Below are 18,574 nucleotides of genomic sequence, written 5' to 3'. Positions count from 1 at the left end.
ATATGCAATGAAGTGTATCCACTTGACTATGTAGAAGAGTAGGATTTCTTTCCTCTCCATTATCTCCCCTCACACACTTTTGCTGGTCTTGGGTTTGAACTTAGGGCCTACCTACTGTCCCTGAGCCTCTTGGTGCTCAAGGCTAGTTCTCTACCACTTGAGCCACAGTACCACTATCTGCTTTTTCTGAGTGGTTTATTGGAGATAAGAGTCTCACAGGGACTTTTCTTTCTATGCCTAGCATGTTCTGGCTTAATGCTTATTCAATTTTGTTACATATTTACAAGCTTTCTGGGCTAGCAGAAGTGTTTTTGTTTTTTTTTTTTGCCAGTCCTGGGCTTGAGCTCAGGGCCTGAGCACTGTCCTTGGATTTTCTCAAGGCTAGAGCTCTACCACTTGAGCTTCAGCACCACTTCCGGCTTTTTTCTATATGTGGTACCAAGGAATCGAACCCGGGTCTTCATGCATGCTAGGCAAAAGCACTTTAACCACTAGGCCAGACTCCCGGCCCCAGAAGTTTTTTAATTAAAAATTTTTTTTTTGTCGGTTGTGGGCCTTGAACTCTGGGCGTGGGTGCTGTCCTGAGCTCTTCAGCTCAAGGCTACTGTCCTACCCCTGGGCCTGGGTGCTGTCCCTGAGCTCTTCATCTCAAGGCTAACACCTTATCCCTTGAGCCACAGTGCCACTTCTGGTTCTCTAGTGATTAATTGGAGATAAGAGTCTCATGGTCTTTAGTGCCTTGGCTGGCTTTGAACTGGGATCCTCAGATCTCAACCTCCTGAGTAGCTAGGATTATAGGAGTGAGCCAGGGTGCCCAGTTGCTAAAAGTTTTGTCACTCTGGTAGCAGGGATCAAAACCAGGATCTCATACATGCTGGGCAAACATTCAGTCATGGAGCTATATCCCCAGCCCTGAGAAAGTGTTTTCATTAATATTCCACAATAAGGATTAGTTTTTTTTTTTGCCAGTCCTGAGGCTTGAACTCAGGGCCTGAGCACTGTCCTTGGGCTTTTTCCTCAAGGCTAGCACTCTGCTACTTGAGCCATAGCGTCATTTCTAGCTTTTTAAAAAATGTATTTGGTACCGAGGAATTGAACCTGGGTCTTCGTGCATGCTAGGCAAGCACTCTAACACTAGGCCAAACTTCCGGCCCCAGGTTTTTTTTTTTTTTTTGAGGGAGGTCTCACTTTGTAGCCCAAGCCAGCCTTGAACTCCAGGTTCTCCTGAGTAGTGAAATTACAGGGATGTATGACCACATGAGGCAGGGTTAGTTCTTTCAGAGGGCTGTTTACCGTGTTCTATAGCTCTCTGTGACTCCTTCACGTTAGTCTTGCTCCTGGGCCCTGACAATGTTTGGTCTCCACTGCCAGAATGGGACCTATCTGAGGGTTGGTTGAATCCTTGTCATGCCTACAGGGCCTTGATGCTAGGTGACAGCTGGATGAAGGAGGGAAGGATTCTGAGAGGCTCCCTGACCACTGGAACCCGAAAAGGAAAAAAAAACCAAAACAGATTCTCAGGCATACTCAAGATTTTTCTCTTCCTTCTTTCCCTCCTTTCTTTCTTCCCTCCTTCTCTGCTGACCAAGTAAGTCTGAAACCAAGGTCTTTCTGCCTTAATCTCCCAAGTGTTAAAATTATAGGTATGTACCATCATATCCGGAAAGAGTTTCAACAGACAACACCAAAAACTCAGAGTCGAAAAACAATTTAAGAAACTGAAAAACTGGGAGGGAGAGGGACCCCAAACACAAAAAGCTAGCAGGTGGGCAGGTGGAACATTATCTGGCTCTTGAAGTATGTGGTATAGTCTAGGAGGCCCAGCAAATGGAGGTTGGGGTGAAGGAGAGATGTTGGAGGCCAGGAACAGGGAAAGAGTTGAATTAGTTCTGGGCTGGTAAGTTTTTTTTTCTCTTTCTTAGTGATGGCTTATCAACTTATCCTTTCCTCTAGCTAGAGACAAGCCCAGGTGAGGAGACCCCAGAAAAAACCCTAGAAGGCCCCCAGTCCCTCTACACCATAGACGCGGAGCCCCTGTAAGAGGGGAAAGTCAATTAGTGGCCCAAAGACACAGTCATCTTCTTGGTTTGGGAGTGGGGCCATTGGGGTCTCCAGGGGACTGTTCTGAAACCAAATGTTCTCATAGGACTTGGGACTGGGGGTGAGGCCCCCCAGAAGGGGCTGAGTAGAGTCACAGCGGATGTAGTGCCCTGGTCCTGGACTGGTTGGGCTGCCCAGCACCTGCCCATAAAAGACCTGGTCACTGGTGCTAGACTGAGGTTGTGGTGGGGTGGATGTTGTTCTCGGGCCCCCCTGGAGTACGTAGGCCTGGACCGTGGTGGGGAGGCCACAAGTTTCTGTGCTGTCGCTGGACTCCCAGGATCCCAGCTTCTTCTCCTCTTCCAGCACAGTGATCTTGGTGATGGGTGGCATCCCTGAGTCCCAAAGGCTGGGCAGTGGGAAGGATTCCTGAACACAGGGACAGAAAGTAGAGGAAGGAATGATTCATTTACTCTTCTTTCTGAGTCAGGGTAATTAACATTTCTTTGCCGTGTGGTAGAATGTAAAGAGTTGCACTTGAAAAATACCCTAGATTCCCAGACCCAGCATGGTGACTCTTCCCACCACATACTGAAGTGACTGAGGCTTTGTTTTGGTCGAGTTGCCATGCAAACCACATCCGGGTCTGTATCACTCCTACAGGGGGCAAGTCTTGCTCGCAGTGATACAAAGCTTCATGTGCTTATTTTCAGAAGAGTGTCTCTTCACTTCTATTGAGCCTGAAGCCAACAGCCCCAGCCACATTTCCTTCTTTTCCATGTGCTCACCTCCGCCATGGCTTTGGGTATCCAGGAGCCCAGGCTGCTGTGGGCTGGGTCTGGCACGCTTGGCCAGAGGGGATTCTTCCTGCTGGAGAAGGGGAAAGGTGAAAGCTGGGTCAGGTGTACCTTCCAGCCGTCCTTCCTTTATCTCACCCCAGCAGCTGAAGAGGGGATAAAGTGAGGGGAACAGAGAGGCTGGGAGGGACTTAGATTGCTCCTCTGGCCTTTACTCCCTGCCTGGCAGTGCATTGTGGGTGAGAACCACTTCTCTCAAAAGGACTTACCTGTGACTGCACCAGAACCAGGCAGCCACACAGAGGCAGATGAACAAAGCCAGGAAGCCAAACAGGCCCAGGAAGATGTAGAGCTCCAATTCCCCTAGGGTGAGGGCAAAGAAAGCCAGATGAGGTTAGTGTGCATGTGGAAAAGATGAGCTGTTCTGCAGGTTAGGGTCTGTGGATGAGGCTGGGTCTTCTTCAGGCTGGAATCCATAGGTGAGGCTGCATCTCCTCCCTAGACTGAGATCCAGGGCTGGGGCTAGGGTCTGACCTAGGTTGGGGGGATCCAGAGGTAGGGCTGGATGCCCGCTCTCTGACAAGGGGATTCGTAAGCATGTTCATCTTTTCTCTCAAAATCCTTCAGGTAGGCACAATCCCCATAGCCATTCCTGCCAGCTCCCTTCTCCCCTTACCCGAGGCCAAGGTCATCAGAGTGAGGCCTGTGCTGTTGCTGGCTCCGGCCTGGCTGGTGGCCATGAGGTGGATGTGATATAGACTGGCTGGCTCCAGGCCATGCAGGACAAAGCTGTGGGAGGAGGTGTTCAGGATGGTGGCTGGGGGTGGGTGGGGTATTTGGTCAACTTAGGCTGGGGTGCTGAGCCCCATACAGGGCTACTGAGCACCCCCCTCCCAGATCTTCTATAGTTGTGAGGAGCTGAGGATAGACTCACAGAAGGACTGGTCCTTAGTATTGGTCCAGAAGATGGTATAATGAGTAACTGGGCTTTTGCCCAGCCCAGGGATCCTGGGCACCCACTCCAGCTTGGCCCAGGTCTTGCCAATGTTCTTTAAATGCAGCTCTGGGGCTTGGGGAGGGCCTGCAGAGAAAAGTGGAAGGACTGGAGGAAATAGGACAGAGCAAAGCAGAGCAGAGCAGAGCAGAGAGTTTTGTGGGTCCCTGGACTCTGGAACTGTCCCACACTGTGGGTGGATAAGAGAAGAGTCCAAGGAACGAGTATGGTAGCACAGTCATATAATAGCAGCACTCAGGAGGCATAAAGAGGCATAAAGCAGAAGCATAAAGAGGTAGAGTTGAAGCCCAGTGTGGGTTACATAATAATCCCTTGTCTTGAGGTAAGTATAATATCGGGGGAAGAAGAGTTCAAGGCAACATCTGTCCCAAGAATCATCTTCCCAAAGGTTTTCTTTGACTTGTTTGAGACTAAGTCTTGCTATGTAGCCTAATCTAGCCTGGAAACTACGAGCTGCTGGGATCACAGATGTCTGCCACCATGCCTGGCCTTCCTAGGGTTTTGATCTGAATTCCATCTACCAGTCCTAAGTGTAGAGCCTGAATTTGAATCTAGTTCTGTTTGAAAATCCTTCAGCTGTAATTTCTGCCAGGCCTGATTTTTGTCTGATTTTTTTTTTTATCTGATTCTTGCAGTTCCCTCTCTGAATTTAGGCCAGGACTTTGTCCAGCGGCTTTCAGATGTGGAACCTGATTACTGTTGAGGCCATTGATTGCTTTTTTTTTTTTTTTAATTTTGTGCCAGTCCTGGGCTTGAGCTCAGGGCCTGAGCACTGTCCTTGGACTTTCTCAAGGCTAGAGATGTACCACTTGAGCCTCAGCACCACTTCTGGCTTTTTTCTATGTATGTGGTACGAAGGACTTAAACCCAGGTGTTCGTGCATGCTAGGCAAGCACTCCACCAGTAGGCCAAACTCCCGGCCCCATTGATTGGTTTTTACATGACATTCTCCCTAAATTCCCTCAGGCTCATTGCCCTAATTTCTCTTCAGTGGCAGGGGTACCCTTGGGGTTTGGAGCCAAAAGTAGGTGAGGAAGGGGAATATTCCTCCATGTTCCTGACTCCTCAGGCCCTTGCAGGCCCTGAGAGAGGGTGGGGTGATGGAGGACAGTGGAAATGGGCTAGTGGCTGACAAACCCATCTCTTTGGAGTAGGCATAGATACGCTGAGAGTGTCCCACGGTGCCTGGATACAGGGGAGACACGGTGATCTCGTAGAGCTGAAAGGGCCTGATGTTCTCTGTGGAGAGAGGAGAGGATAGGCACTCTGATTGAGGGGAACCTCTGCTGTGATGAAGGCAAAGTTCAGGTCTCTGGTCAGGGCTAATTACCTCTACCTATTCTTTATATCATCTGGTGGGAATTAGGAGGGAGTCAAGAGAGAGTTAGAAGGTGGCAGGGTTAGGGCTGAAGAGAGACTCAGATTAGACTGCAAGAAGAACTTCCAGATTGTAAGGATGTTAGCTGAGAAGGAGATTAAAGAAAGGTTGGAAGTGGCCCTGTGGCTCACTGAGCTCAAGAGCACTGGCTTTGAGCTGAAGAGCTTAGGGACAGAGCCCAGGCCCAGAGTTCAAGCCCCATGACCGACACACACACACACACACACACACACAATTTTTTTGGGGGGGTTCTTACTCTCTGTAGGACAGCTCAGGCTTCCTTTTTTTTTTTTTTGACAGTCCTGGGGCTTGAACTCAGGGCCTAGGCACTGTCCCTGAGCTTCTTTGGCTCAAGGATAGCACTCGGCTACTTGATCCACAGCGCCACTTCCGCTTTTTCTGTTTATGTGGTTTTGAGGAATGGAACCCAGAGTTTCATGCCTGCTGGGCAGGGACGCACTCTACCCCTCGGCCACATTACCAGCCCTCAGGCTTTCTCTTGTTACCAGGATGGCTTCCTCAGCTTCCCCTTCCACGCTTGCCCCTTCCCTGCCTTCCAGCTCTGGCTTACCCCGTAGCAGGGTCTCTGTGATGCTCCCATTGTGTTCCATCTTGAAAGTCTTATTGCTGCCAGTGGTGCCCAGGCCCCACTCAATCATATAGCCCTGAGGCTGAGTGCAGGGAGGCTCCCAGCCCAACCAGAGGCTGTGAGGGTCTAGGGCTCTGGCATGGAGTCCATCCAGGGGTGGGCCTGGAGGCAGAGTGGAAAACAAGGGGATAAAGGTGAAAAGAATGCAGGCTCCCAAGCCAGAAGCCTAGGTTCCAATCCTGGCTTTGCTACTTACAGGCTGGGTGACCTAGGCTGAGTCAACATCTGAGCCTGTTTCACCATCTGTAAAGGAAAACTTCCTACTGTGTGCAAAGAAAATGAGACGGACCTAGAGGAAGTCTAGCATGGCATCCGTCACAGTGGGACACTTGATGATCCTGGAAACAAACTTTGGACACCCCCTGGCATGTGCCAGGCGCAGTCCTTGATACGTGTCAATTCTCTGGGTCCTTAACAGTCCCATCAGGGAGGTGTGCTATCTTTGTTTGCATTGTATCAATGAGCAAAAGGAGAGACACAGAGATGTGCAGTAATTTATCAAAGGTCACACAGCTTGGATGTGTAATTTTAGGAATTCTTGTGTGTTCATGCTTGTACATGCATGTACACACACCACCGGCAGTTTCACTGGGTTCTGGCTAATGATAGTGGTAGTTGGCGCTGAAGGAAATGGTGCTGTGTATATGGTGCTTTAAGTTGCCTGGCAATTATTTGCCTTTACTGGATTCTGTGTGCGTGTGTGTGTGTGTGTGTGTGTGTGTGTGCGTGTGTGTGTGTGTGTGTGTGCGCGCGTGTGTGTGCCAGTACCGGGGTTTGAGCTCAAGATCTGGCACTGTCTTTTAGCTATTTGATTCCAGATTGGTGCTCTATCAATTGAGCCCTAGCTCCACTTCCAGTTCTTCTGGGTGGTTAACTGGAGATGAGAGTCTCATGGACTTTTCTGCTATGGTTAACTTCTAACTGTGATTCTCAGACCTCAGCCTCCTAAGCAGCTGGTATTCCAGACGAGACCCACTGGCACCCAGCCCTTTACTAGATCTTGAGTAGACAGAGGTGGGGGAGGGAAGTCACTTGCCCAGATCATTCTGTTAGCACGAGACTGGAACTCCACTTTAACCCAGGCAGTGTTGCCTTGGAATTTACCTGTTTACCCCGCTGCTCTTCTGGCTGCCAACCCCTTTTTACCTTTGCTCTCCAAGAAGACTACGGGGGTGGGTTGAGAGGTCCCCGCTGTGTTGTAGGCCACAAGGGTCACCTCTTGGGCTCCAGAGGGCAAGGAGAAAGTACAGCTGAGCTCTGTGGTGTTACAGAGGGTCAAGGCTAGCCCTGGCTGTTTTGAGGGGTTCCAGGAGAGTAGGTACCCTTGGATCCGACCACTGTCTTCCTTGAGGGGCGTTGGCTGCGGCAGGCAAGAAGAAAATGGTAAGAGATCTGTCCAGCTCCTTGTAAGTGCAGCAATGCTGGTCCTAGGAACTGAGTTCCCAATCCAGAGCCAGATATCTCCCCTCTCTGCCTCCCTCCCCGGTTCCCTCATTTTTTTTCTCCTTCCCCTCTTTCTTCTCCCCTTCCTCCCTTTCTCCTTTCCTCCCTCTTCTACTTTCTCTGTCCCTAGTGCCAGCTTCTAGGAAGGAGAGAAGGAAGAAGCCAGTCTGTGTATACAGCACAAGTGAGTCCTGTATTACAGCCTCTTTAGATCACTACTCAGTTTCTTAGGCACACGCAAATTGCATGTAAATTACATGTAAATATATCCAAGTCCTTTCCCCAGGCCAGTGGGAATCCTGAGGCCATGCTATGGGGAGCTGTGGGGTGAGGTAGTATCCAGCAGAAACACAGCATTTGATAAAGTCACCTTCCAGAACAGCTGCCTGCCCACTGTCTCAGGGTCCAGCTGCTGCCGCCGCCGCCACCACATGTCCAGTCTGACGGCGGGAGCTGTGGGGAGTGATGGAGTATGAGCAGTCTTGTTCAGGAGGGTGCTGGTGCCTAGACTGGGCCCTTGTCACCCACTCACCATATTCTGTGGTTCTCAGCTCCAGACTGGGGCTCCAGCTGCTCCAGTAGCCAGGCAGGGGTGAGCGGATGCAGCGCATTTGCAAGGAATAGGCTGTGGCTGGACGGAGCCCACAGAGCTCATACTGGTAGGTACTGGAGGGCAGAGGAGTCACCTGACCAGGTGGAGGCATATGTCTGAGCCTGGATCTCTGGGTCCTTTCAGGGCTGGCTCACACTCAACCCCCTCCTGGATGCCCCACCTCAGGCTTTGACAGTTGACCCCTGCCTCACCTGTGCCCAGCTGGCTCCTTCCTCCTGTAGCCGGTGACGCAGCTCACACTTCTGTTTCATATACATGCTTGGTTTCCATAGTTCCCATGCCAACCAGAGGCAGCATGGCTGGGCTGAGGCTGCCTGAAGACTGGGGTCCAGGGCCCGCAGTGTGGGGGGCTCCAGTTTCACTGTAAGGAGGAGAGTTGTCACACTTCTCCCTGTCCCGCCCTATAAAGCTCTGCCTGAGTTCTTTTCTCCCTACGTGTGAGTCTATTTCCTTTCCTAGGTTTCCAGATGTGTTGTCTACCTCGTCTCTATCTCTGTCCATGTGCCCATAGTCTGTCTGTGTATCTGTCTGTGTTTCTTTAAGTCTCTGTTTCAGGCTCCTGTCTCAGGACCTTTGTACTAGTTTCTGGTACACTCTACTTGCACTCTACTTAAAGTACTTTCTTCCTTAGTTCCTCCAAAGATCTACTTAGTTGTCACCTTTTTAGTGACCTGACATTCTATTTTATTTATTTTTCCTGCCAGACATAATAGTTTGAGGTAGGACTTTTGACATTTTCTTTCTCATTTGGATCTTCAAGATCTTAAGGAGAGCCTCATGTACAGTGAGCACTTTAAGAAATGAACTGGAAGAATAAATGAACTTGCTTTCCCGCCTCTGTGTCCCCATCCCTGTCTCCAGCTGCACCCTCTGTCTGCCTCTCTTCAAGGACGTACAATGTCTCCTTGTGTATTGCTGGAAATGTGCCTTCTCTGTGCCTTTCTGCATCTACTCACTTTGGGGATCCTTCCCGTCCCGTCCCCTGCACCTAGTGTTACCCACCAACATCCACAGGATCAAGGCACAGTTGTGGGGATTCTCGGACCCCTAGTGCATTCTCTGCTTGCACCCAGATGACCATATTCTGGTACAAGATCAGCTGTTTGCGGGGGATGGAGCAGAAGCTGTGTCCTTTATCAGGCATGCAGTCGAAGATGGAGTCCTCCTGGGTCTCACAGTCACCCCGGCTCCTGCCAAAAGGTCAGGCTTGCGTGCCAATCAGAGGAAGAAATCAAGATTCCCTTCTCCTCTCTTCTCTCTGGCTCTGTATTCCTACATTCCTCAGGAGCCAAGGGAAGGGGGCTAGGGTCAGGCCCCTACTCACTTGAAGCTCTTCAGGATGAACGTGGTAGGCAGGTAGGTGCTGGGTCCTGGCTCCCACTGGCAGGTGAGGCTATTGGTGGTGAGGTTCATGAAGCAGGAAAGGTTGGAGGGTGTGGCCGGAGGGTCTGTATGTGGAGGGGAAGAAGGTGAGACATTCAGAAAGCTCCTGCCTACACGAATGACTTTACTTCCAGGTTCTAGGCTGGTGCCTCTGGGGGTCACCTCATTGATCTACTGGTCTTCATGCAGTGTGATCCTGGAGGGGCAGCCCCGGAAGAAGCCAGGTTACAGGAGGTACTGGGTAAGCATCATATACCTCAGTGACCTCTGTCCTCCCATTCCTGTCCCCTTTGCCTGGATGGGTCCTCTAGATTTCCATTCTTGTTCCATCATTCATTAACCATATGATCTTGAAGTTGCTCCATTGCTCTGTGCCTCAGTTTCTTCATGCTGAAAGTAGCAGGTGTTAGCCGCTACCATTATTTTTTTTTCCAACACTAGTGGTTAACACAGGGCCAAGATAGATAGCCTGGAGATTGGTAGGAAAGCATTCTACAACTTAAGCCATGCTTCCAGATTATTTTTCTTGGACTCAAATCCACCTACTTCTGCCTCCTCCATAGCTGGGATTACAGGTGCATGTCCTCAGAGTCAGCCTATTACTTTGTGTGCATGTGTATATGTGAGTAGTGTTGGAATATGATATCAGGGACTCATGCTTGCCAGGCCAGCACTCTTCCACTGAGCCATATCTCCAGTCCTTTTTAATTTTCCACTGGTTAGTTTGAGATAGGGTCTCACTTTCTGCTCTTCAACTCAAGGCTACTGCCCTACTCCTTGAGCCATAGGCGCCACTTCCGGTTTTCTGGTGTGGTTAATTAGAAGTAAGAGTCTCACAGACTTTAGTGCCTGGACTGAATTTGAGGCTGACTTTGAACCTCAGTCCTCAGATCTCAGCCTCCTGAGTAGCTAGGATTGCAGGCGTGAGCCACTGTGCCCAGCCCCCATGTTCCTTTTATGCTTCTTGTTAGCGTGAGTCACCATGTCCAGCTTCTTCCCTGAGATGGTGTCTTGTGTTCTTTTTTGCTTGGTCTGCCTGGAACCTCAATCCTCCCAATCTCAGCCTTTCTATTAGCTCGCCTTCCAGGCGTAGGCCACCAGTGCCAAGCATTATTACAGATTCTGACACAAGGACTTTGTTCTGTTTTTCTTATGTATCAGCTTGGCGCAAACTACATCCTGCTCAGTGTGCAAGGAAAGCGGAGGCTGGGGTGAGAGGAGCTGGTAGGGCTGACCTCCAGGGAGGAGCTAAGCAGCAACACAGAGGAGTGGTTTTCACAATGATGTTAGAGCCACATTAACCCAAGGGAAATCTTGGCTCCATCCTGTCTTAGTGTGTAATCCTCCCTTCCCAGAATGTTCAGTTTCTTCATCTGAAAAATAAGACTATTCCCTGATAACATGTCCATCAAGTGTGAGCCCAGCAAGAACTCAGTAGGCATCCAGGAGGGAATGGGAAAACTTACAGCCTGCTTGCAGCTCAGCTTGGTCCAGGATCTGTGGACGGTTGCCCCACTGCACACAGCAGAAGAGAAAGGCCTGGGTGTGGTTGAGGTAGGGCAGGGTGATGGTCGATTCCCAGGTTCCATCTGGCAAGCGCTGCTGCCTCTGTCCTGGCTGCTCCAGCTCTTCTCCCAGTCTCCATAGAATCTGTGGCTCTGGGTCCAGATGGCTGCAATTCTGGCTGATGGTGCAGGAAGCAGTGACAGGATCTCCCAGGCGGATGATAGGGGCTGAGATGTTGATCTGCCCACATTTCTCCAGGCCTGTGGGTGGGACGAGGGAGGGTGTTATTTGAAGGACTCCTGTGCTGGGCAGATCTGGGCTGAGGCTTAGGTTTTGTCCTGGTCTTACCACCCTAATCTGCCTCATATCCCTGAAAGCAAGAAGCTATCTGAAATGAGTCAGAGGTAGCAATTTGCCATTAATGTTTATTATCAACAGGCTTCAACATAGGCTCTCAACAACTCCTGGTCTTTAGGATTCTTCCATACCCATGGTGTAAATGCCCCCAGCAGGGCTGATTTCAAGCTAGCAGTGTATTCTCCCCAAAGAATTGGAGAGGACATGACACTCCATTCTTTCAAGCCAGCTCTAGTTCCTCACCAGAGACTGCTGTCCTCTCACACCCTCTACCCGAAGATGGTGAAAGCAATGATAAGAGTGATAAGAACCCCTCAGCCACAGCAATCTGTGGTTTTTGAATTGATCACAGCATTCAAAGGCACATTGTTACCCAGAATGCAATTGTGGTGTGCTGGGTAAGAGCCTGGCATTACAATGGGACTGTCCAGGTTTACATTCTGCATGTATTGCTTGCTTGCTTATTATGTCTTTCTTTCTTTCATTCTTTCTTTGTTTTTGTTCTAGTAGTGGGACTTGAACTCACGTTCTTGTGTTCTTACTTGGATTTTCACTCAAGGCTGGCTCTTTACCTCTTGAACTACAGCTCTACTTCCATCTTACTTATTAAGTGAGCCTGGTATATGTTCGTGTTTTTGTGTAGCCTGCTAGATAAGAAAGTTCAAATGGGCTATAGTGTACCACGAAAAAAAAGAGAGAAAAAGAAAAAAGAAAAAAAAGAAAAAGAAAAAAGAAGAAAAAAGAGGTCTGTAAATGCAGCTTAATGGTAGAGTGATTGCTTAGCATGCACAAAGCCCTGGGTTCGGTTCCTCAGTACCACATAAATAGAAAAAGCCAAAAGTGGCACTGCTGCTCAAGTGGTAGAGTGCTAACCTTAAGCACAGAGAGCCCAAGCCCTGAGTTCAAGCCCCAGGACTGGCAAGAAAGAAAAAAGAAAAAAAAAAAGAGAGAAGAAAGAAAAAGGAGGCCAGGCATGGTGGCATGCATCTATAGCCTCCACTACTCTGAGACAGTATTTGGGAGGCCTTGATGCTCCTGCTCAGGCCAGCCTAGGCCAAAAAAACCTCACTAGACCCCATCCCAACTGATAATCAGTTGGGCACGGTGGCTCCTATCTGTCATCCTAGCTACAAAGAAAATGTGAATAGAAGATTATGGTCCAAATCAGCCTGTGTGAACATGTAAGCTTACATAGCAATGGAGATGGGCTGCTCTTCAATTCTCCACACCAGCAGCCCCCCCGGAGGCTCAGTCTTGAGCCTTCTGGGATTCTCTGGGAAGCCTAGAGATGTGTGGCTGTGCTGGGAAAGGGGTCCTTCTGTATCCCCCAATTCTCCATCTCTCCTGGAGACTCCCCACTGTCCTGTACTCACTTCCAGGGAGCAGCAGGATGATCAGGGAAGCTTTAGCCAGGCCATAGGCTCCCAGTCCTGTCATGGTGTCAACTTGATGATCACCTGGAGGCAGAGAAAGGTGGTAAAGGTCACATGGCTTTGGAATCAAAGCCACCCATAATCTTCACTTTGCCACAGTGCAGCACAAAATTATGCAGTCAGAGGGCTTTGTGCTGTGCATGGCACAGTTATTATGTCTGCCTCCCAGGAAAGGAGCAGGGAAAGGACCTTGAGAGACATGTGCTCTTGTCCAGAGGGCCTGTTGACTTGGAGTCCATAAGTCACCTTCGTGCAAATCAGATGCAACTTTCTCCTGGACTAAGACCTGACAGCTGGAAAATGAGTGAGATTTCAGCCTCCCTGGGGCAATTTTGTGTAGTGAGAAACCTGTGCAGCCCTCCCCAGCATCCCTATCTACAGGGTAAGTAGTCAATGGATGGCTGGCTCCTACTTGGTAAGGAAGATTAGCTCCTCAGCCCAGATTTTGGAGACTGACTTCTGTCTCCATGCATTTTTTTTCTTTTTAAGTTGTTAATATAAAGGTGATGTATAAAGAGGTTACAGTTTACATAAGTCTGATTAGTACTTTTCTTTTTATAGCTTTTTTTTTTTTTCCAGAGCCGGGGACCGAACCCAGGGCCTTGCGCTTGCCAGGCATGGGCTATTTCGCTGAGCCAAGCCCCCGACCCCAGTACTTTTCTTTTTAGACATCATCCCTTCCCTCACTCTCTCCCAGTTTTTCCCTCCCATCCCCATCCACAAATTATATAGTTCATTTTCTTTCTCTCTCTCTCTTTTCCAGTCCTGGGGCTTGAACTCAGGGCCTGGACAGTGTCCCTGAGCTTCTTTTGCTCAAGGTTAGCACTCTACCACTTGAGCCAAACCACCACTTTCAGGCCTTTGTATTTATGTGGTACTGAGGAATCAAACCCAGGGCTTCATGCATGCTAACCGAGCACTCTACCACTAAGCCACCTTCCCAGCCATGTATAGTTTTTTTTTTCAACATAGTGTCTAGTGAGTACAGTTCCTGCATTGGTTCATACTCTGTCCCTCCATTTCTGTGTTCCCTCTTACCCTCCTGAAGACAGATAAATGAACAAATAAGACAAAAAGAAAAGCAAACAAAAAGAGCAACAAAGGAGAGAACCACTTGTTTCTGTTTCCTGGAGTTCATTTGATAAATAATATTTTATATGATCAGAGGCACATAGAGCATTACACCTTTGTGTGTGTCCCTCTCCTAAGAGGATGCTTTTTTTCTTTTGCCAATCCTGGGGCTTGAACTCAGGGCCTGAGCACTGTCCTTGGGTTTTCTCAAGGCTAGCACTCTAGCACTTGAGCCACAGCACCACTTTGGGCCTTTTCTGTGTATGTACTGAGGAATCAAACCCAAATATTTGTGCATACTAGGCAAGCACTCTACCACTAGGTCAAACTCCAGTCCCTCTTTTTTCTTTCTACACCCTGGTCCTGTAGACCCAGTAGAGTAAGCAGGAGGCCCTTCTTATGCCTAGTGAGGTTCTGCTCTCTCCTTTTCCACTGTTTGTCTCTATTATACCTAGAGGGGGCAACCAGACCTGACAGGTCCAGATATTCTTCCTCACTTTCCTGGGTGCTGGTGTGTGTCTAGCTGTTCTAGGAGAAGAAGTGGAGAACTCAGCTCCATCACTTACCCACCTTATGACCTTAGACAAGTTATTTCACCTTTTGAGCCTCAGTTTCTCCATCTGTGAATAAAGAATAACAGTAGCTTCTTGGGGTTGTTGTACTGAGGAAATGAGACAATTGCCATCAAAACCACTTGAGCTGTGCAGGGGTGGAGCAAGCGCTCAGTAGTCATGGCTTGCATCCTTCAGCCATAAAGCAGGCTGTAGCTCATGGAGCCCAGCAGGGCTGAGAACCCCTCCCTCAAGGCTGTGTGCTCATAGGGCTGCCACCTTGTTTTTGTCTTTGTAGCACTGTACAGTCCCCAAAGCCTCATTTCTTGGTCCCTTCCCCCCCCCCCAGTTTCTTGGTCCCAAGCTTGTCCCTGTCGTTCTAGCCATTTGTCCAGGCTCTACAGTTATTCTGACCCTCAGTGACCCAGCACACCTAGTACCACCTGCCATGGCCACCAGCACACCAGTCTTTACTTTTCTTTCCCTTCCCATTGCACCCAGCCTCCCTCCTGAGCTCCTTTCTCTCCTGTCCTCTTGAAATTCTTTTTCTAGGAAGAGGTGTAGTAAAGAGTTTACTAACCACAGTGGGGGGGGGTGAGGGAAGAAAGAAGCAAAGAGAGAGAGAGAGAGAGAGAGAGAGAGAGAGAGAGAGAGAGAGAGAGAGAGAGAGGGGTATCTTCACAAATGGCTAGGCAGAAGAGACAGGAGTGATGACCCAGAGAAGCTAAGACCCTGGGAGGCTGATTAAGAAACAATCTGGTACTAAACATTGTAAGTGAAGAGGCAAAGGGACCAAGAGAGCCAGAGAGAGATAGAGACAGAGACTGAGATAGAGATAGAGAGGGGGGGAGAGGGAGGGGGAGGGAGGAGTTGAATGGGAGGCACACAGGTCCTGAGACAGGAGCATGGAGTAGGAAGAGTGGAATGGGCACCCCTGAGCCCAGTTCTGGATTCCTCCAAAAGAGAGATTTGGCTGTGGGTGCCTTCCTCATAGAAATCCCACCCCAGGCTCCTGGTTCCCAGAGACCACCCCACAGGCAGGGTCTGACCCAGGCCTAGGCTCTCGGACATTGCCCTTGGGAAAGCTGGGAGTGGTCCAGGGATTCCAGGTCTCCACGAAAGGCGGGCCTGGGTCCTCCCTGGGCATCCTCTACTCACACTGGGACCGGGCGATGTGAGGCACCCGGCCTCCCTGCTGCCTTCTCTCTTCTCTAAGGGGCAAGTTCCTTCTCTCAGTCGTTAATGACAGGCAGGGAACTGGGATTGCGACACCTCCCCGGCATCCCGGCCTCCCCTGCGCCCTCACCCTGGCAGGCACCCGCAGCCCTTTCCTCCCAGGAAGGGGCCTGAGAGAAACTGAAGAGCCCAATGCCTTCCTGCCTTGGGGGTCTTAAAGAGCTGGGGATGTGGCAACGATGGCCCTCTTGCTAGTCTCCGGATTTCCTGAGCTTGAAGCCTTGAGGCTGGGCTGGGCAAGGCCCTCAGGTGGCTGGGTGCCATCCTGGTTCCCCCAGTTCTGAGAAAGTGTCACTGGGAAGGCCCTGCTACCCCCAGCCTCTTTTTCCACATTGGCCTAGGGGCCCTTGAAATCTGTGTTTTATAACTCAATACTTATCACTGCTTCTCTGTACTACGGCCACAGGCCAGACAGACAGAGGAACTTTGGGGATGAGACAAGATTTGCAAATAAGGCCCAGGGTATTTATACATTCACCCCAAACTGGTAGTACTTGCACACCATGATTGGGTTACAGTGTTCTCTAGTTGAGTGCATTTTATGTCTGTGTCTGACTCCTCGGCGGCTGTTTATAGATGCTCTCTTTGGACAGTTCAGGCTGATCAGAGTTTATGGGATTTATGACCCAATAAAGGCAAGGTGCCTACGGACTGGCTGTGTGCCAGCACTCAAGTGCATGCTGTGTATGTGTAGCATGGTGTCCCGTGAGGAAAGAGGGCTACTGGATCTGTGTGGATGGGGCAGACCATGGTGGAAGCTCTGGATTCACATTAGCCTCTGGCATCAGGTCCTTTGTTTTTGCTGTTTCCTTGGCCTGAATTCCTTTCCTCCAAAAAGCTACATGGCATCAACTCCCTTCCCTTCATCCCTTTGCTCAAATATCAGACTTATCTTCCCTTCCTTTCCCTTCCTTTCTTTTCTCTTCCCTTTCTTTTTCTATCTCTCCCTTCCTTCCTTTATCTTTATTTTCTCTTCTCTTTTCTTAGCAGTCTGGGGCTGGAACTCTGGGCCTGGGCTTTTTTTTTTTTCCTCAAAGCTAGCAGCTTTTGGGTAATTAATTGGAACCAAGTATTGCATGACTTTCCTGCCTGGCTTTGAGCAGCAATACTCAATGTCAGCCCCTTGATTACAGGTGTGAGCCACTGGCATTCCACTTTATATCAGCCTTTTCTGAGCATCCTTTGAAAATTTGTACCTTCTTCCAGTTGTCTCTTTCCTCTATATCCCATTTCACTCTCAGATACCAGCTGTCTTCATCTCCAGCAGAACAGAAAGTCCATGACAGCAGGGGCAGTGTTCCCTTTTCCATTTGGCCTTTCTGTTCAGAACTTTAGTTCCAGTGTGTCTACAACTCTGCCTGTCAATACATGGTTGAATTAGTGATTGAGTGGATGAATCCCCCCCCCCCGCTCATTCTGTCAAATTTGTTACTCGTTTTGGTGAATTACCCACAATCACCTCCTTTCCCAATCACCCCCTTCCACTCTTTCCTCCACATACCCACACCAATCAGTTCTCATCAGAAGATGAGCTTCTTGAGCCCTGGTCCAGCTGTGGTTGTCATGGAGCAACCTCTCAGTCCTGCCCCACTCACAATTCATCTTCTCTCCTGCCTGTCTGCAAGTCTTTGTGTCTTTGTCTTCTCATTCCGTGTGTGTGTGTGTGTGTGTGTGTGTGTGTGTGTGTGTGTGTGTGTGTGTGTGTGTGTTGGCCCTGGGACTTGAACTCATGGCCTGGACACTCTCACTTGGCTTCTCTGCTCAAGGCTTGACACTTGAGCCATACTTAGACCTGTGACTTTTTGGTGGTTAATTGGAGGTAAGAGTCTCTTAGTCTTTTCTGCCCTGACTAGATTTGAACTGGGATCCTGAGATCTCAGCCTTTTGTGTAGCTAGGAATACAGACTTGAGCCACCAGTACCAAGCTTCCAGCTTCCTGATTCCTTAATGGGATAAGCTGGGAGAAAGCAGTGAAGGGAAGCATAGTGGAATGCACTCAGGCGCTTTTGTACCCGAATTCCTAGAAGCCCGAAAAGACCACCAGAGGCCACAGTCAAAGCTAAAAAGCAAGGGTTGTTTATTACGAGTCTAGACTTGGACCTCTGTGTACCGGTAGCCGGCAATGCTAAAGGCCCTGAACAAGGATTTTACACAGCTTTTATAGGGGAATTCCATAGTTACAATCACCTGATTGGCTGTTTGGTAACTCAAACCACTGGTCACTTTAAGATTAATCAGAGCTCAGGTGTCTAACCACTGAGCATCAAGCCGTTGCCACCTGGGGTTCAAGTACATGGGCCCTGAGCAAGGGGGGAGGAGGTCATTCCCAGAACATGGGACAATCTTGGCACAACAGCGCCTCTTTTGCCACTTGCGTGGGCCTCTGCTTCCCACATCTCATGCTCCTGTCATAGTGAAAGTTTGTGTTTCCCTGCTTGCAACCAGACTCTGCAGTACTTCTGTGCTTTTGCTCTTGCCAGATGGCTGCCTCCTGACACCTCTTCCCTGCTGAGTCCTGTCCCCGACTAGCTCTAGCCTCTATCTCTGTGGAGTGCTCCTCAGGGGCTCCTCACCTGAGCGTGTCATTCCCTCTTCATTAATCCTGAAACACGGTGGGATCTTGAGATCTCTTTGAGGGCAGAAACAACTTTCTTGCCTTCCAGAGCATGTTGTGGGGGTACAAAGAACCCTCCGGGTGCATCTATTGGGTAGCAGAGTCTTGGAGAAGTGGTTTACCATGTTCAAGCCTCTGTTTCCTTATCGGTCACTGGGATAAGAACTCCTCCCAAGGGCCTATGGACGGTCAGCTGAGCTATCAGAAGTCAGGACTAGTCAAGGTGTGGTGGTGCTCATCTGGGATCCCAGTACTTGGAGGAAGAGGCAGGAGGATCAAGGACAGCTTGGATTATATGGTGAGATCCTGTCTTATAAAATTAAACCAAACTAGGCCCCCTGCTGTAGCTCACACCTATAATTCTAGCTACTTACTCAAATCTGAGGATCACGGTTCAAAGCCAGCCTCAGCCTGGGGCACTAAAGCCTGTGAGACTCTTATCTCCAATTAATCTCTAGAAAAGGGGAAGTAGGGCTGTGGCTCAGTGG

General features: G+C 49.5%; 1 protein-coding gene across 1 annotated transcript; it reads right to left on the bottom strand.

Annotated features, from left to right (window-relative positions):
• Positions 1-1,914: 1,914 nt before the first annotated feature.
• Csf3r (colony stimulating factor 3 receptor) lies at positions 1,915-15,463 on the bottom strand. The gene is made up of 17 exons (XM_090335208.1): positions 15,395-15,463; positions 14,256-14,305; positions 12,555-12,638; positions 10,785-11,084; positions 9,260-9,383; positions 8,938-9,125; positions 8,127-8,296; positions 7,855-8,008; positions 7,693-7,775; positions 7,026-7,239; positions 5,802-5,981; positions 4,990-5,091; positions 3,772-3,918; positions 3,514-3,654; positions 3,107-3,200; positions 2,829-2,910; positions 1,915-2,469 (listed from the first exon to the last, which is right to left on the bottom strand). Exons 3-17 carry the CDS (start codon positions 12,616-12,618, stop codon positions 1,993-1,995), a joined length of 2,520 nt encoding a protein of 839 aa, XP_090191334.1. The 5' UTR covers positions 12,619-12,638; positions 14,256-14,305; positions 15,395-15,463; the 3' UTR covers positions 1,915-1,992.
• Between the last annotated feature and the right edge of the window lie 3,111 nt (positions 15,464-18,574).

This window comes from Megascapheus bottae, chromosome 6 (assembly GCF_031878675.1).
Source record: "Megascapheus bottae isolate mThoBot1 chromosome 6, mThoBot2.hap1, whole genome shotgun sequence".
NCBI lineage: Eukaryota > Metazoa > Chordata > Mammalia > Rodentia > Geomyidae > Megascapheus > Megascapheus bottae.
Note: the sequence above shows the minus strand (reverse complement) of the source record. Positions and strands in the feature narration are given on the sequence as shown.

Coding starts and splice junctions, on each gene's coding strand:
- Csf3r (XM_090335208.1), bottom strand. CDS start 12,618: ATGACAGGACTGGGAGCCTATGGCCTGGCTAAAGCTTCCCTGATCATC. Junction 7,776..7,854: donor GCTGAGAACCACAGAATATG/GTGAGTGGGTGA, acceptor CACTCCCCACAG/CTCCCGCCGTCAGACTGGAC. Junction 3,919..4,989: donor TGCCTACTCCAAAGAGATGG/GTTTGTCAGCCA, acceptor TTTTCTCTGCAG/GCCCTCCCCAAGCCCCAGAG.